The sequence below is a fragment of the Protomyctophum parallelum genome (assembly GCF_964188405.1).
Source record: "Protomyctophum parallelum genome assembly, chromosome: 5".
NCBI lineage: Eukaryota > Metazoa > Chordata > Actinopteri > Myctophiformes > Myctophidae > Protomyctophum > Protomyctophum parallelum.
This window is the reverse complement of record NC_139702.1, coordinates 48,536,858-48,555,553: the sequence shown is the minus strand read 5'-3', so window position 1 is coordinate 48,555,553 and position 18,696 is coordinate 48,536,858. Positions and strand designations below refer to the sequence as shown.

At 43.2% G+C, this 18,696-nt stretch overlaps 1 protein-coding gene across 1 annotated transcript in view; it reads left to right on the top strand.

Moving 5' to 3' along the window:
- Positions 1-18,696, top strand: part of LOC310858153 (ovochymase-2-like) — a 22,139-nt gene extending 3,443 nt beyond the window's left edge. The window contains exons 3-19 of the mRNA XM_083764243.1: positions 356-496; positions 1,947-2,192; positions 3,140-3,325; positions 4,129-4,238; positions 5,445-5,545; positions 7,296-7,573; positions 7,966-8,129; positions 8,489-8,672; positions 8,938-9,156; positions 10,323-10,460; positions 10,713-10,934; positions 12,659-12,841; positions 13,470-13,582; positions 13,849-13,943; positions 15,339-15,628; positions 16,114-16,274; positions 17,812-18,696. Coding sequence (XP_083620369.1) covers positions 356-496; positions 1,947-2,192; positions 3,140-3,325; positions 4,129-4,238; positions 5,445-5,545; positions 7,296-7,573; positions 7,966-8,129; positions 8,489-8,672; positions 8,938-9,156; positions 10,323-10,460; positions 10,713-10,934; positions 12,659-12,841; positions 13,470-13,582; positions 13,849-13,943; positions 15,339-15,628; positions 16,114-16,274; positions 17,812-18,003 — 3,023 coding nt within the window. The 3' untranslated portion in view covers positions 18,004-18,696. The remainder of the gene's footprint in view (positions 1-355; positions 497-1,946; positions 2,193-3,139; positions 3,326-4,128; positions 4,239-5,444; positions 5,546-7,295; positions 7,574-7,965; positions 8,130-8,488; positions 8,673-8,937; positions 9,157-10,322; positions 10,461-10,712; positions 10,935-12,658; positions 12,842-13,469; positions 13,583-13,848; positions 13,944-15,338; positions 15,629-16,113; positions 16,275-17,811) is intronic.

Below are 18,696 nucleotides of genomic sequence, written 5' to 3'. Positions count from 1 at the left end.
GATGTTTATATCGCTATCAGGAGTACACATACTCTCGGATGATAACAGATTTAGAGTTACACCATAGCTCGTTAACATATAAACACACACCCCCCGCCCGTTGACTTGCCCGTGGTATACAAACATCTCCAGTTTCCTACTATTACTCATAAACTATGCACTAACTATGTGTGGGTGTGTGCCTGATACTCACTATGCATATTGACTTTTTTGAATTGCAAATGTAATCAGTTTAAAGGATGGAAAAGGAGAATATTATTTTTCTTTTAGCCTATTTGCATTTTGCTGATGCTCTTATCCATGAATCCCCCCCTCCCTCTGTCTCTCTCTCTCTCCCTCTCTCTCCCTCCTGTAGGTACTCACTGTGGTAACATTCTTCCTCCTGTGGTGGTCAGTTCTAATAACGTGCTATCGGTCAGTTTCCAGTCGGACAGCCGTCTGACAGACCGGGGCTTCTCTGCCGAGTGGGAGGCTGTTTATCCAGAGGACATTGCAGGTACTCACACACCTGACACACACACACACACACACACACACGCGCACGCACGCACGCACGCACGCACGCACGCACACCAGATGCCGATGAGTCAGCTCAGGGCCTTATAATAACTGTCCATAAATCACTTCACTCCCCCCGTCTCCATGTTACAACAGGTCAGGTAGATGTAGGTAGAACAGTAGATGTGAGCTCTTCTAAAGCCCAGGTCAGGGTACATGTGGTGAGATAAAGCACAGATCCTCATCTCCATTATCACTTCAGGTTCCACTTAGAACAAGAACAGCTGCACCTCGTGATGTTTGTGTCACTCACTCTGATAACGTCTGAAGGCCCATATATACTGAGCGGAGCCAACGGCCTCCATTATGTGACTTTGTGTGTATGTCTGTCTGTCTGAGTATGACCCATTGACCCCTGTCTGAGCACAGACCCATGAGTACCACCCATTGACCCCTGTAGCTGGGCCATTCACACTGAACAAAAACAAACTCTAGAACAGCTGGGAGTCTTCCCCCTACCTATAAAATGTTGATGCTGAAAATTATTATTATTATTATTATTATTATTATTATTATTATTATTATTATTATTATTATATAATTGATCTTATAGATTTGCACAATGCACACTCTGTGATATAATTAATTATTTGAGCCAGCTGTGTGGACTCAATTAAATTCAAAGGAGCTTTTATTGGCACGAGAAAACATACATTTATGCACTGTTGCCAAAGTCAACAGTGCAGTTGCATTGCATTTCATACTTTGCCTATGTTGAACAACTGCCATCTAGTGGATGAATTGGTGTATTGCTCAGAACACATCTTTCATTTGACACAAGCATACACAAGTACAGTAAGTAACATGTGAAAGTATGCAGACGTAAAAAGCATGCGTGCATTTCTCAGTCCTCACCCCAAAAACATGCTTCCATTAGTATGTCTCCTGCTTGAGATGGAACGCTGGTGTCCTGTTAGTGCCTCAACGCTTGGTCTAGGGCCCACCAGGGGTCCAATTTGTGTTATTTTAGTTTTATTTATTTTTTAATCTTTGGAACATCCCAGTGTTATTTTAACTCTGACTGTGTACAAATGTAAATAAATTAACAACCCATATGGGTCCATTTCAACCCCTGGTGGTCCTGGGACTCGGGGTTGAGATGAGAACCAGGTGTTTTTGTTCCAGGCACATGCGTGCCGTGCACTAACATAGACCTCGACACCTCGTTGTGAGGTCATGGGTTTGAATGCCACATTCACATGACCTTGGTTGATTGTCCAGAAAAACGCTGTGGTGGACATGTCATCAAAATAATAGACGCTACCCCCAGCACCCCTCATGGTTATGTGTAAATTGAGCTTTATACTGCTTGCCACTCAGCATCTTCACTGGAGAATTTTAGTGCCTGCATTGATCAAGGTCTCTCTCTGTGTCACCATACATTTCAGAGATCCAGGGCTGTGGTATATCGACTACTGCAGAAAACGGAGTCCTAAAGTCCCAGAACTGGCCAATGAACTACAAGGGCAACGTAGAATGCATGTGGAACATTGTGGTTCCTGTTGGGAAGAACATCACCCTGAACTTCACTCACTTTGACCTGGAAGGAAAAGACATCATGACCTCCAAATGCTACGATAATGTCATGGTGTTTGAGGTCAGAACCCAGGATAGCCTGCTCCTGAAAAAGCATGGTAAGACGTGGTGCAGTATTACCATATTGATTAACTATGAAGATTACCTCAAAATGTTTGTACTGCTAGTTTCTGTCTGGTGTATTGTTATATAATGCCTTCACATAGAGTATGTAGCACTGCAAATTATTAACCACTTTCAACTTGGCATCCCTATTTTGGCCATGACATTATTGTCAAGCCATTTCCAAGATTGTGCTTATTTGTGTCAGACAAACCAATTGTTGTCTAATCGTACTAAGTATATGACTTAAGTGATTAAGAAACTTGAAAGATGGAATATATTTTTATATTTATATTGTAACGACCCTGCAAAAGACCCAGCCGTAACTTGCTCCAAGGGAGCTAGCTATATCTTGGCTTGTTGCCTGCCAGTCTGCCAAGTTGGAGATCAGGGTTCGATCAGATGTGCATGGTCCACTGGAGCGTGAGGGACTCGAGGAGTGAAGCAAGAAGCTCAAGTGCGCGCTTCAGAAAGGGGGGGAGGGGGGGGGTTTGTTTAATGACCCTGCAAAGGACCCAGCCATAACCTGCTCCTCCAAGGGAGGATTACATACTTTTCACCTATATTAATCCAAATTGAAAACCTATATTTATTCATCAGCATGAGTCTGTTCATGTTCTATCCAGGACCTCAAGAAATGAGTCAGGAGAACGACTCATCTCCTGACACATGATAGTTGTTACAAGGTGACTGATAATCCATAGTGACAATTAAGGCATTAACCTGCAGAAAATGAAACAGCAGAACAAACTAACCACTGAACAACAGAATACATCATTCACAGTTTCTGTAGATTCTCTTCCAACAATAAATGCTAATGCTAATACATAAATGAACAAAATTATACTGTATGAAATGTCTTAGAAAAGCAATTGTGTCATGTAAATTAAGTACAGTATATTATGCTCTAACCATACAATGTATTATTCTCTTCCCTTTACAGGTCCATTCTGTGGTACTAGTCTTCCTGCACCCATACAGACCCAGGGCAACAGGCTGCTGATGCGTTTCCATGCAGACTTTTTCACCGAGGCAAAAGGTTTCAGGGCCTACTGGAGCACAGACCCTGACCAGCCAGCTCCCACTGAGCCACCAACCCCACCCAACCCCTGGGACGGCATCCCCATAGGTAAGCCTTGTGAAGTATTTCACTTCGCTGTAGCTTAGCTCACATGGTGGTGGTAATAACCACATATGGGATACTTGGATACATATTTGAAATAGGACATAGCTTGAAGATGCAGCTAAATAGAGAGGTATAGCCCAATCTCCTTCATCAAAGTGTCACCTCTGCCTCCCGTGTGTACTGTAGATGTGTGTAAAACAACACTGTGATTTGATGTACTGAGAGCACACCTTCCCTGCCTCCCGACTGTCACCTCGATTCTTTACAGATTATTTGCCCAGTAATGGGGTCCAGCTGAACCAAAATAGTTTTATAGATAGGACTCTGCTGAGTGTTTTTATTTTCAACACAGCCTCCTGCCCAGAGCAGGGGAGAGCCTGAGACAGTATAGAGGACATGAGCATAGTGCTGCTGTTGAACACACTGGAAGCATCACCTCTGCATGGAAGCAACAGCATCACTGCATCTGTTGTCTTCAGGCAGCTTTTCTGCTGCAGTGCTGAACAGCAGGCTTATACAGGGAATACATTTCCACATTAATAGCAGATGTACAAGCTCACAACGTGTCACAAATTCGCAATGCTCTCGCTTTCTGAGCTTGTAGATCGGCTGCTAGTTTCAACAACTGTTCACCCCCGAATAGGAAAACTAGGGTTCATGTGGTTAGACTCAAAAGAGTATAGCCTAGCCTATAACTGAATCAATTGATGAAGTGTTGAAGACCAAATTTTAAAAAGGGTACACAGCCTACTCCCAGAATATTTGATTCTTATACACACAGTCACATTCTGCCTTTCCTTCTCTAGATTGGGGAAACAATTGTGGGAAACCAGCCATTCCTCCTGTCGTTAACACTCGCATCGTGAATGGAGAGCCAGCCAAACCTCACTCTTGGCCCTGGCAGGTGTCCATGCAGGTGAGATAATGACCCACGCACAAACAAACCTAACAAACAAATCAAACTCATTATGTGTAGAAGAACCGAACAACAATGCACAGAACGGATAAAATATTTAGAGTCAGGAATCTAATTTATTTCAGGATACAGTACATGATAATGTGGTATCAAGTCATTTGTGTCACATCCATTTTAGCACTGGTGGTGCAGGACGAAACAAGTAACACAATTAACTGGTAAAGGGTACACTTTGGAGCACATGTCTTTGCCAGGCCTGCAAGCCTGTGTCATTCATACAGTAGGTTGTAGCCGGCGGGATGAGAGGGAAATATATCAGATAGATCATAAACAAAATTAGACCAAACCACAGGCTCACCAATCCAGCATACTGTATTCATATTCACCCTCCCCATGGTCACTAAGTCATTATGTACAGAAAAGGTGTTAGTCTTAGTCCTCATTAAACTTCCAGGTTGCATTGTATGGAGGTGGGTATAGTATAATGTAAGAGGTTGTGGATATTCCCTCCTCTATGGGGTAGGTGAATTTGAGCCTTTATGTGGGACATTTGAGCATGCATATCACATGATATCATATGTATATTTGCACGTACACTGTACAGTACAATATACGACACAGTATAAATGGAAAACCAGTGTTTTCACAGACGGAGGCACGCCATCTGAAGGTGACTTGAGCCACCAGAGTCACTGTCGAGTGAGCTTAGGCAAGCGAGTCGCCGTGTTGTGAAGTCACCTTCAGCCGACTCAGCGCCATCCAAGTTATGTTCCGTTTGGGACAGAATCGTAAATCATCCCCCCACCCTCCCTAGTCGTTTCTTCTTTTTTTTTGACGGGGGACTCGTCCTCCAATGCAACCTGGAGGCCTTAATTAGGACAAACTGACTCGGTCAATGACCATGAGTTGGACTGGTGAGATCTTTTGTGGATTTGTATGTTCTCGTTCTCTCTTTTGTAAATGGTTTCTACTTTTTGACAATAATTGATTTGTGGGTGAGTATACAGGATAGGTACATGTGGACATCTTCTGTGTTGGGTGTGGGATATTTCATCTATGTATTGCATTCCCTTGTTCATGTGATGTGGTATGGTCAATAAAGGTCTTTGGGTCAATGGAATTAACTACATTTGTGCGTGCGTGCGTGTGTGCGTGCGCGCCTGCATGCATGCTTACATTTACATGTCTACCTAAAACATGTTTCAGGTCTGGCCAGCTAGCCGTCCAGAACCCACATTCTTCCATACCTGTGGTGGAACACTCATACACAAGAACTGGGTCCTTACAGCAGCTCACTGCTTCATGAAGTAAGTCTTCTGTCCTGTCATTTTCACATACCGTGCAGATAACAGAAAGTAAAATGAGAACATTTCATGTGATAACATAGTGTTTAAGACCTCTTAAAAGTTTATGAATAGAAAAAAATTACTTATAGAAAATAACAATATAGAAAGGAACTCGTAGCAGGCAATATCATCTTTGGTTATGACACTAAAACCTTTGCGATTGGGACTCAAGTCTTCACTTCACTTTACTTTCATTCAAAGTTTGCAACGAGAAACCAGAAACTTCCTTGGAGCCTATTTGCCTATTATCTTACTGGGCTGTTTGGGCTGTGTTAGAGTCTGTGGTTTTACTAGAGGCTTAAGTTCCTATGGTACCAGAGGGAAACGGTGTTAGAGATGATTCCCCAGATTGGCTAATGGACCACAGCTAGAGTCATACTGATGCTGTGTAGAGACCGTGTGCACAGTGTCTTATTGGGAGGTGCAAGGACATGGCTTTATCATCTCCACTGGGAAATTTGGATCGATGCATGATCCTGAGAGACGACATTAACAGAAAACGGTTAAATAAACAAGGGAAATGCAGAACCTATGTATAAGCTTTTGCCGTTTTTGTTGATATTATTTGATAGGACAGTGTAGCAGCTGAACCTGCAGTACAGGTCTCAGAGCCAGATCAAATTATATACACATACAGTATACTGTATGCACAATCTCTGTAAAGCGACTTGGATAAAGGTGCTATATAAATGCACCAATTACAGTGCAAATTAGCTCAGTATACAGTAATTATGCTGTGCCCAGTCTGTGGTGGTCAAATGGGTCTTTCGATGCACACATGCACGTCTCTATCCTAAAATGAATACTGCCAGAGGCCTCTCTCCTCTGCTACTTATACATGCTTTTGTTTCCAGTAGACTGGATTACTGCAATGGTCTGCTCACAGGACTTTCAAACAAAGCTCTTCGTCAACTCCAACTAATTCAGAATGCTGCTGCTAGAGTCCTGACAAAAACTAGAAAATATGACCATATTACACCAATCCTAAAATCCTTACATTGGCTACCAGTGTCCCAGAGAATTGATTTTAAAATGTTATTACTTGTCTATAAATCTGTTTGTGGCTTTGGGCCCAGCTACATCTCAGACATGCTGAAGCCATATGAGCCCTCCAGAACCTAGGTCATCTGAGGCTGGCCTACTGATAGTTCACCCGATAGCTGGAACAAAACATGGTGAAGCAGCATTCCACCATTATGCACCACAAACCTGGAATAGCATGCCATTCCAGGTTACATTAGACAATCCCCAACCATAGCCGTTTTTAAGTCAAATTTAAAAACGTATTTATTTAACATTGCATATCCCAATTAACTGTTTCTATTAAAGGTGGGAGTATCTGTTGTAATGTAATGTAATTGTATCTATTATAATCTGTATTCATTTTAAAGTGCACTGTTGCACTCTGTGTTTGTTTTTATTCTGTAAAGCACTTTGAATTGCCTTGAGTATGAAAGGTGCTATATAAATAAAATTGCCTTGCCTTGCCTTGCCTATCTCCCTCTCAGCCTTCCAGTTGAAAACCTCTCAGGGGAATGGACTGCTCAATCCCCTTAAAAAGAGAAATCTATTTTCCTCACATGATGGCATGCTCAGTCAGCTCATATTTGCCTTAAAAAGCTCCTTTGTAGAACAGCCCAATTGTGTCCATTTGCAGTGCATGGTGCGGTATCGATTAACCCAACCCCCCCTGCCCCCCTTTCCTCCCCAGCTACGCAGATGAGCTGCAACGCTGGAGCATGTGCCTTGGCAAACACAACCTGACCTACACGGAGCCCAGCCAACGCTGCTTCAACGTGACAGGAATCTACCGCCATGAGGGCTTCAAGTACCCCACCATCCCCACCATCGAGTTTGACATCGCCCTGATCAGGCTGGACGGGGAGGTGATTCCCACCAAGGAGATCTCTTACGCCTGCTTGCCGTCCGTGGAAGAGGTCCTACTTGGGGGAAAGAAATGTTACGCCTCGGGATGGGGAGATGAAACTGGTGCTTGTTATTATGATTTTCATTATTTTAATTTAAATTAAAACATACACATGTGCAATATAACATACCACAAGGTCTTGACAACACAGGTACGTAACAAATATGTGCAAGCTAAACTAATGAAAACGAATCGTCTCTAGAAAGGTTGTGTTGCAATGCACATTTGACATGTCCTATTTTTGCTGTGCTGATCTGCTTCATAATATTCATTTAAAAAAGAATAACATACTAGTGTACATAATTATGCATCAGGAGCACACACAAAAGCTTGCACGCTCTCTGCTGGAACAAAGGTGTAACTACTTCCAGTGTTGTATTATTTCCTCCAGTATTCCAGTATGCACTATAGGTGCAATCTCTGCTTGTTTCTTATCTTATCTGTTTCTAACCAGGTGATTCAATGAATGCTAAAGTGGCAGAGGCCCTGAACCAGGTGGCCTTGCCTGTGGTGGCGTATGACACCTGTAAGAGGGCAGACTGGTGGTGGTTCCAGGTTAAAACCTCCATGATCTGCTGTGGCTTCACCTTGCCTGATGAGCTTGCGTCAGTCTGCCAGGTAAACAGTGAACACAGGCATAAACAATGACAAAAAGGCTACCCTCAGGCTGATACACGGAGGGGCAGCGTACATGAGCCCAGGCTGTATCTAGGCAAGGACTGATACAGCCGTGGTTGGATACAATTTACGTATTTATCATGCACATACCCATAGCCTAGAAAATACCATTTGACTTAAATTGAATTAATAGATTAATGTCACTGTCACCGATGAGCTGCCCTGGTGAATGAAATGGTATAGACATTTTACATTTTGGGAAAGAGTTGGCTGAAAACACAAAATCATTTCATTCAACATTATAATATTATATTTCGTGTCAAAATCATGCTGATAACCTCTGCCATTTTGTGAAACAGGGAGACTCAGGTGGCCCTCTGGTGTGTCAGGATACTGTGGGTAGCCCCTGGGAGGTGCATGGCATCACTAGTTTTGGCCCCATCGGCTGTATCATGAACAAGAAACCCTCTGTGTTTACCCGCTCCTCTGCTTACATCCCCTGGATTGAGAACGTCATCCGCAGGGACATGTACAACGAACACAGTACGTTTCAACTTAATCTCCTCTACACCGACCCAATCTACTCAGCACTGCAGTTGAGGTTGTCTTGTCTTGGAGCATGGGATTTACCCTCCATGCAGGTGCAGTGCATGCTGCAAGAAAAATAGCACCATCCTCATGCTTCCGTCATGCTTCCCCATCTGTCTGTGTGGTGAATCTATATGTATATATCTACATATATGACAGTGTATGATCTAATATACGTATTTCACAATGTTTCCGTTTCCTGCCCCCCACCTCTCTCTAGCATCTGGCTGTGGTGGTCCAAAGGACTTGACCGGTACAGAGGGCAGCCTGTCCTCCATGGGTTGGCCTGGCAGCTACAGCAACAGAGCCAACTGCCAGTGGAACATCCAAGCACCCGCTGGCAAGCTGGTCCACCTCCAATTCCATAACTTCTCCCTGGAGGAGAGCACGATGTGTTTCAACGACAAAGTCACCGTCTACGACACAATAGGCACTATAGGTACAGTATATGAAACCAATTCATTATTTTGTGAATGTCATTATCCGTGTGTGCATATATTTGTGCTTACTCATACGAACATGTGGATGTGCATGGCTACAAATAATCACATTAGCATGTTTCATGTGTGCATGTGAGCAGACGTGTACCACGTGTGCGCACGTGTGTTCATGCGGTGTACAGAATATGTACATAATGGCCTCCATTTTCCTTCTCGGCTGCTGGTAAATGTTCTGTGTCAGTCGATTCAGAGACATCATTTTTCTCACGGCTATATCTCTTAGGCTGTACACTCCACAGTGTTTGGAACAGATGCCTATGATTATGTCTAAATGGCATTCCAGAGTCAAGCTGTTGTCGAGTCAGCGTACTGTGAAATGGTAAATGGTGCATTTATATAGCACCTTTATCCAAGGCGCTTTACATAGATTGTACATTACATTCACCCATGCATACACCGATTGCGGCGGAAGCCATGCAAGGTACCAACCAGCACATCGGGAGCAATTTGGGGTTCAGTGTCTTGCCCAAGGACACTTCGACATGTAGACAGGAGGAGCCGGGATTCGAACCGCTGACCCATGGATCATTGGACGACCTGCTCTACCTCCTGAGCCACAGCCGCCGTGAAGGACAACACAAGACATACACACTGACAGGCTTTGCTGTGAACCTGTACTGAATATTGCTGGACCACTGTGATATACAGCATTTTATCCTCAGGCATGATAAATCCTCAGCCATAATAAATAACGGTTTATAACGAACTGCGGATGCTTAAGCGTTGTGTCATGTTGTGAGCTTGTAGGTCTGTCATTTTCGGCGAGTGCATGAATGAAGTATGAATTCGGCAGCCGCATAATGCAGATGAATTCCACACTTTATGTTGTGCTTTACAGTGTGATTTGTTAAGTCTTCACAGCAGATACCCTCCGCCCGTTATTATAACGAGAAGTATCTGCAAAGACAGTACGAAAACGAAGAGCAACACAAAATAAATGTCTAGAAAAGCAACTGAGAAGGAATTTCAGATATTATGCAGTGTGGCTCGAAAATAAACTCTCGTTAACAGGGCAAAATGTACAGGTGATTCTTGAGAGGTTGAGCAGAATACAGTGCAACATCCTGCATTGCAGTACTCCATGTTTAAACTATCTGCCCTCCAGGCACCTACTGCAGCCACACAACACCCCCAAGGGAGCTGCTGAGCGATGGTGAGATGCTGCACGTCCGCTTTTCCTCCAACGACAGAATAGTGGATACAGGCTTCTTCGCTACCTGGAAGGCAGTGTCACCATCTGACGGTAAGGTGACCACTTCAGTCCTTATTAAGCACATTTACTCCCTGGCGTCCATTTTGTTCTAAAAGCCTTTTTTGTCAGGGCTGGTATGGTTGACTTAATGACTTTAATGGTTTTAACTCTTTATTTTGTTAATGTCATTATAGGCAAAAGTACTATACCTATTTTGAAAACACTACTTCACAAATCATTGCCAATTATAACATTTTCCATAACCAGACTTTTTCCCCGCTTTTGTCTTGTCCACCTGCACAGCACCTTGCGGAGGCAGTTTCAGCAGTGAACAAGGAGAGATCATCTCCCCTGGCTGGCCCAATGATTATCCAGCCCAGTATGTGTGCACCTGGCGCATCACCATTCCCGGGGCCAAAAACATCCATGTAGTCTTCAGTCACTTTGAAGTGCAGGCGGTCAACATGCTGGGTAACTGTGTGGATTATGTCGAAATCTTCGATGGAGATGGCATGGAATCCCAAGGTTTGTTCTACAGTACATGACATCTTTCTTTGCAGTACTTGTGTCTTTTTTTGGACATAGTTTTAATTTCAAGAAAACAACTATTAATTTATGTACTTAACCCTTGGACTGCCAGTCCCAATTTTTTTGTTTGGGTAACAAATTGGCATATTTTTAATTCATCGTTTTAACATACAAGAAAGATCTGGTGGATTGAAGAGATGTTTTTTTTTTTTTTCATTCATTGCAAATGTATTCTCTCGATTCGCCACCAGATGGCGGGAAAGCACCATTATGCTGATTTTGGCTAAAATAGACGGATCTTCCTAAGTCACTTCCGGTTCAACGATCAACAACATCCTGTAGTATTTTGACCCTAGTCAATAGCTTGGCTGGTCCGGATTGCTAAGCTAATGCTATATTTTTCATAACTAAGTCAAATTAACCTCAAATCAACCCCAAAAGATCGCAAAATATCACATGTTTTACAGCGACGCACATAGAGACGGCGCGCGTGCACGATAGCGCACGATCACGCGGATTTCGGCCGTTTCTTGGTAAATTACATCCAACATTAGTGATATTAGCGAAAAAATATTAATTTTAGCTCTTTTGACCCCGCGATAACTGATATTGATTGTCATTCCGTTTTTTCCGTTAACGGGAGGTTTAGATTTTTCGATTAATTCCGTTTTTTCCGTGAATTGTAGGCCAAGGGTTAAAGACCCATGAATGCTAGACTTATTCCCGAGCTTTTCGCATCTCGTTCAGAGAAACGCCTGTCTCCGATAGAAAGCATCTATAGGGCGGTACTTCCATTGTATGTACTTTCCCCCGGAAGCGGTCTTTTTCAACCAATAATGACACAACACACAACATTCACCAAAGTGTGCTACAAATCAGGTTTCTTACCTACCTGGTTATTCTACCTCTTCTCATTCTAGGCAAGACCCCTGGGAAACCCCGGTCAACCAAATGTATATGGTTTCAATGATTAATGAAATAAGGCAGTTCATAAAGTTTGAAGACTGAAACACTAACAGTAACACACGGTGTTACAACAAATGTGTTTTCATTAACAAAATGGGCAGTTTAGTACAAGGGAGAGATGCCATGTCGTTTGAGAGGCAGAGTGAGAAGTTCTTAGCCTGGGTAAACCCACTCCCCCTGCTGGACAACATTTCATTCTGCCAGGAGGGGTGAGTCTGGCATAATCGCCTGTGTGGCTGTTTAGCCGTGGGGCGGGAGAGTAGCGTTGACGGACAACCCATTCAGCCAATCAGCGTATATCAAAACAAGAGGCGTCATCTAAACGCGTTCCGTTCCTACTTCCTCATTCCCATGTTTGTTGTTGTGAATGAGTCGAGGAGTTCACACGTCATCAACTGCTCAAATCGTTCCTGATTGGCCAACCTGCGCTGTCAATCACAGAGCCCTGAGCTCGGTCGCGGATTGGCTCGTACCAAAGCTGATACAATCTTAAGGACTTTGTGTTTAGCCAGACTCACCCCTCCTGGCAGAATGAAATGTTGTCCAGCAGGGGGAGTGGGTTTACCCAGGCTAAGAAGTTCTGGCTTTGAGATTCTGGAACAGATTTGAACCCAGGATGGCAGAGAAATAATTACTACAGTTCCCTTTATTTCCATTCCTTATTACGGCATTTAATGTCAAATGTACCATGTCATATCTGCAGTGTCATAGTCAATACACAACTGGTGACATATCCACATTGGCTGCCATTACAGGTCGATTCTGCGGCTTCTCCCTGCCCCCTCAGGTTAATGTTCAGGGCAACACGGCCGTTGTCCGTTTCCTCAGCAACAGAGACAATCAGCAGAAGGGTTTCCGTGGTTACTGGACCACGGATGACAGTGTAGAGCCTACTCTGTCCCCTCCACCCCCTAACCCCTGGGACAATATCACCATCAGTGAGTATGACACACCCATCTTAGTCATAGGATTTTGTTAGCACTAGTAGGGCTGCTTTGATATTTAATTTTCGTTTTAATACTCATCATTTTTGTTCTTGTCCACATTTTTGTTTTTACAATTATACAATTATATTATGTGCAATTAAAAAGCAAATTGCAGCAAGAGAGTTGGCTGCAAGCTACTGTCTATTGGGCAGGGGGATCTTTCTTCCTTATTTTTGTTTATTTATTCCTTGCACATTGTACATTGTACCAGCTCAGTGGCCTTGTGGTTAGAGTGTCCGCCCTGAGACTGGCAGGTCATGGTTCAATCCCTGGCTGGGTCATACCAAAAGAAAAATGGGACCCAATGCCTCCCTGCTTGACACTCGGCATCAAGGGTTGTATTGGGGGTAAGTCCCTGCGTCATGTCCAGGGGGTGTACTTGTGCATCAAGCTGCCTCACGCTACAGAAACAGGAGATAGGCTCCTGCCTTATGGGCCTCATGGCTCATTCAAGGCTTACTTACATTGTACATTGTTTGTTTTCCAGATTTGTTTATTACACACAGTGTTTTCGCAGACTACAGACTAAAAGATAGCAGGTCATTCATAGGAAGTGTTAATGTGAGCTCTCTGTTCACAGGCTGGCCAGAGGACTGTGGGATCCCGACTATCCCACCGAAAAATGACACTCTCAGGGTTGTGAATGGAGTAGAGGCAGTGCCCCACTCCTGGCCCTGGCAGGTCTCCATGCAGGTATACCTAGCATGCATTTCTCCATGTGCGTCGGTATTTACAGTATGTGTCTGTCTGCGACTAAGACTGCGCCCGTGTGTGTGTGTGTGTGTGTGTGTGTGTGTGTGTGTGTGTGTGTGTGTGTGTGTGTGTGTGTGTCTTTCTGCCTGCTTGCCTACATGGGCATGATGTTAATGGGATGCTGTGCTGTATGTGTTTAATGCCTACTTGTCTTGCGTACATGTGTGTTCATTATACACTGATAGTTTTCTCTCCCTCTCCACCAGGCTTCTCCTGGGAGTCCGTTTCCTTATATGCATGGATGTGGAGGTTCCTTGATTCACGAGGAATGGATCCTTACTGCTGCTCACTGCTTCATGGTGTAAGTAAGATAGGATGACATGATTGGCTGAAAACCAAACAGAGGGAAAGATTGAGAGAGTGTATTGAACATAATATTCACATTGTGGCCAATTTGCTCATAATGTCATACTCAGGGTTGGGAAACCTCACCCTGAGGTTGTCTGACGTAGTCTTTTGCTGTGGTTTGAAAATCTAGACGTGAAGGCCTTGTATAGCGGCCCAGACATGCATTGATAAAAATTATCCCAGCAGGCCACGCACTTGCTCTCCCCGGCCTCACTGGAATTATACTTCAATAATAGACCCCTACACAGTAGTAGTATTATACATTTCTACATTTAATAGTGCAACAGTAGTGTGGATGCTAGGGGTAAACATGGCAAACGTTATGCGTTTGCCATGTTTAGGACATTATTTGTGTGGATGTAGAACTAGGATTCTGGTGCTTGTACTATATCTGTTATGATGGCCTACTTGTAATGTTGGCAAACTGAGAATTGAAGCCCATTCATGGTTGTGTTTGTACTGTACTAGGCACCCTGGCTATAGCAGAACGTCAGTCTTAAAATGTAGGCCTAAATGCCAGTTATGTTTGTTGTCATCACAAGTACTGGCTAAAGGGCTCAAGTGTGAATGGAGAATATAGGGTGAGAGAGTTCACAGCACTTTAAAATGCAGCCCTCCTCTAAACCATGGGTTCTCAATGGGGGTTGGGGGGGGGGGGGGGGGGGTCACCACATTATTTTGTGGGTCCCCAGATTATTTGGAGAAAAGAAAATAATAATAAGAAAACTGTACACAGTACATGCATAAACCTTCCTTAATGATTATATCTGGTTTCAGCATTTATGGGGAGGGGGGCGGTGCGGAGGGCACGAGACATGGCCAAAGCAATGCCGGGGATACCCAGCCAAAAACGTTGAGAACCCCTGCTCTAAACAACATTTTTAGGAGATTCCCTTTTAACTTGCAGTGAAGAGCTATAAGTCTGTGTATGTCAGACATTTAACTCTATTGGTTAGATGTTATTATTTGTTTGTTAATGCAAAATGTGAATCACCATGCTAACACCTAACACTCCTTCCGATACAATATCCACTAAAGCAGAAAATAACCATATATCCACCCCCAACCGCACCTCCCTTGGCGTTACTGGCATGTGTGAATCCTGTCAACTTTATGGTGGTTATCGCCACCTCTCTTTGTTTCCCTTGCTTAAATGTGAGCCTGTAAAGCACTTTGAGACTCGCTAGCCAGTCTGTTTCACTGGAGGTTGTAACAGTGATTATAGCTGATCTATGTGTTAGGGGCTTTACAAATAAAGTTGAGTTGTTGACTATCACACATCATTCACCAAAGTGTGCTCCAAATCAGGTTTATTACCTATAGGTTATTCTACCTCTTCTCATTCTAGGCCTCTGAACAATCCCGGGTTCTGGCGCATGTGCTTGGGTAAGCACCACATGAATTCCTCCATGGACGTTCCCTCTGCGGAGACCTGCTACGACGTGGATGGAATCATCCGCCATGAGGGCTTTGTCTATGAGCAGGACAAAACCGATATCACCAACGACATCGCCTTGGTGCACCTGACCCAACGGGTCAACATGACCGAGGAGATAAGCCCTGTTTGCCTGCCCGCCCCTGAGGCCTTGATGCCTGCTGGGACCCCCTGCTACGTCACTGGCTGGGGAGATGAGAAAGGTAGAGAGGGAGAAGATCTAGCTCTCTTTTTAAGTCCCTGCTTCTTTTCTGATCTAGTGCCTCCTACTTGCCTGATCATTCTAAATGCTATTTTACACAACAAGAACTAAGTGAACCTTAGCATACCTAGAAACATATTTCACTACATATGCTACGGCTGGTTTTCATATGGTTCTCAGACCCTAATTTGGTAGAGAGTACTAACTCTGTGTGCAGGGAACTCTTGGTTTGTGAGCTTGTAGATTAGACCAGTGAGTTTTGCCTTTTAGAGAGAGAGAGAGAGAGAGAGAGAGAGACATTTTTATCTACTTATACATATATATATATCAATCTGGTACGGTAAGTACCTGGGGTAAGACATAAGGTGCTATCATAGCAGCAGATATAGTGTACATGGTATGCTATGAACGTTAGTTAAGGTGCGAGAATAATGCAATCTTGTATGAATGCAAAATATAATTTATCTTTCCAATCCCTCCATTTAGGGAGTATCTTCCCCAAGGTGTCCGAAAAGTTGAACCAGGCAGCCCTGCCTGTCATTGACTTCCCGACCTGCAGTAAGCCTGCCTACTGGTGGGACACCCTCAGGCCCTCCATGATCTGTGCCGGCTATGAATCTCCAGACGAGCTGAAGTCAGCCTGCCAGGTAAGAGGATCCACTCACCAACCCTGTTCAATTGGATAGGAGAGAGTAAAGCGCATTGTGGAGAGATTTTGTGGGGAATGTTTTCAGTGTACTTTTAATGTAGTTATTAGTAATTAAGAAATTAGTATGAGCATATATTCTTAGTTTGCATTATGATGCAGGACATGCCCAATTAGCAAAACCCAAACAAAGCTCTATTACTAACAACAATCCGGTAACTACTTTCTAATACATAATAAATAATAATCGAAAGGGGTACAAAAGGAGACTATGCTCTCTTCGTTTAGAGAGAAACAAAATGACATTCCCAGATACCGGTAGACATTGCAAGAGAAGTGGGATCAAGTTCACAGAACAGTATTGTTTGTCGGTACGAGAGCACACAAAAGAAAGTCCTCTACTTGGTCTGCTAATTGAACCGGGTCTTCCCTGTGGAGGCCTTTGTCACGTGCTATTATAAAAGTGTGCTAGCATCTATAATTTTGGTTGTTTGCAACGAAAAGTGTTTGTTTGTGTGAGGTCAACCTTGGCAGCCAATATTGGCCAAGCTTGCAGACATAATTGGGCAGGGAACCAAATGCTTGTACAGATTTGTGGGGGGTGCTATGTATGGTAAGATGCACCAGCGTTTTTAAATTAAATTAAATAAAGAATCCTCTGCAGGGTCTGCAGTAGGGTTTTGTATGGCTCTGGAACAATCAATGACATGACAAATGAAATGCAGCTTGTTGACTTGAGCAGGTTTTCTCTCTACATGTAACAGACGTGATCTTGCGTTGTTTTATGAAGTACCATAGACCAGGATCTCAGCAGTGAGTGGATTTATTCTGTACAAAAGACAACGAGGCAATCACTGCTCTGCTCTGACTTGTATACGTTTTCCACAATAGCATTTGCTGGAAATAAAGCAGATGCAGTACCATGAAAACACAGTATGTGTCTTAACAACTTTGGGTACATATATGTATCAATATATTACACAATTGTAAATGAAAATAATAAAATAATCTGCAGAGCAAAATAAACACAACCTACCACTTTCAAAGCCAATATGAAATAGGAAGTGCGGTAGGTTACGTCATTCCCTTCAAATCCCATTTAGATCTGAGTAAAAAACATTCACTTTGAAAGAATATATATTCAAAGATTTGCGCCACATTTTTACGCGCCACTCGGTGGCGCACTATGAGCTTGTAGATCTGCTATTTTTCAATAGCAAAATTATAACATAATGTTTAAAACACCAAAAGGGGTTCCCGGCCCAAAATGGGTTAAAGGCAACCGCCTTAACCCATTAAAGTCACAGAACACTGGATCACAATACAATATAATGCCTGGGCAAGTGGAAGCACTATTAATGTTACGTATGTTACATACACATAGGCCTCCATCAGTCACTATAGCTCCTGATTGAGCACCAGAAATGGACCTGATTGGACTTTGATGAATCAAATCAGATCACAATAGTTCAAACGGATCTTCACCACTTTTTATCCTCACTTATAAAGTAAATGTCCCCGACCTTCCCCTTCTTCAGGGTGACTCCGGCGGGCCGTTTGCCTGCCAGGCCTCTGGAAGCTGGGAGGTCCATGGCGTTGTCAGCTTTGGTCCTCAGGGCTGCATCAAAGACAAGAAACCTTCCGTGTTCACTCGTGTATCAGCCTTCAGTGATTGGATTGAGAACAACATCAAGGAATTCATGTATAGTAATAATGGTACGACGTACTAATATACAGATATCGCCACAGTCATTCAGATTGTATGTTAATTGAATCAAACGTAACACGGCAAGTCGGCAACCCTTGGTAAAACTGTAGTTCATGTGACATAAGCAATTTCAAAAGCCATACCATGGGAAATAACATTGTAATAGTGTAATGTAAATATGCTAAAGCTATGTTGTTAAAGCTAGATCATACTGTAAACGTCAAAACGGCTGTGTTCCAAATCAAAGCCTTTAGAAATATGCCTATGGCAACAAAACATTGTACAAATTGTAATTGTGTTTTAGCATGTTATTTTCATTGTTTGATTAAAAACGTCCTTTATTTATTTTTGTCTTACAGTATGTGTGTGTTACCTTACTTACCTAGCTTGATAGACTACAGTCACAAATAATTATGGTATTTTATATAGTACTTTTTGCATCTCATTTCAACCTGCTGATCAATTCTAGCTGCCACAGGGCATTTTAAATCCAATGAAATGTCACAATGCTGACAATATAAGAATTCACAAATACACATCTAATTGTATATGTTTCACATCATTCATCTCTCTTAACTCCGTTGCTCTCCTTGTCCTCGAGGCATGATGAAGCCTGGCCTGCTGCTGGCACTGATTCAAAGTTTTGGGCTTTAACTACCCTCAGTCTACATCACATGACCTAGAAATGTAGCCAATGAGAGAGCTCAGCTCAGAT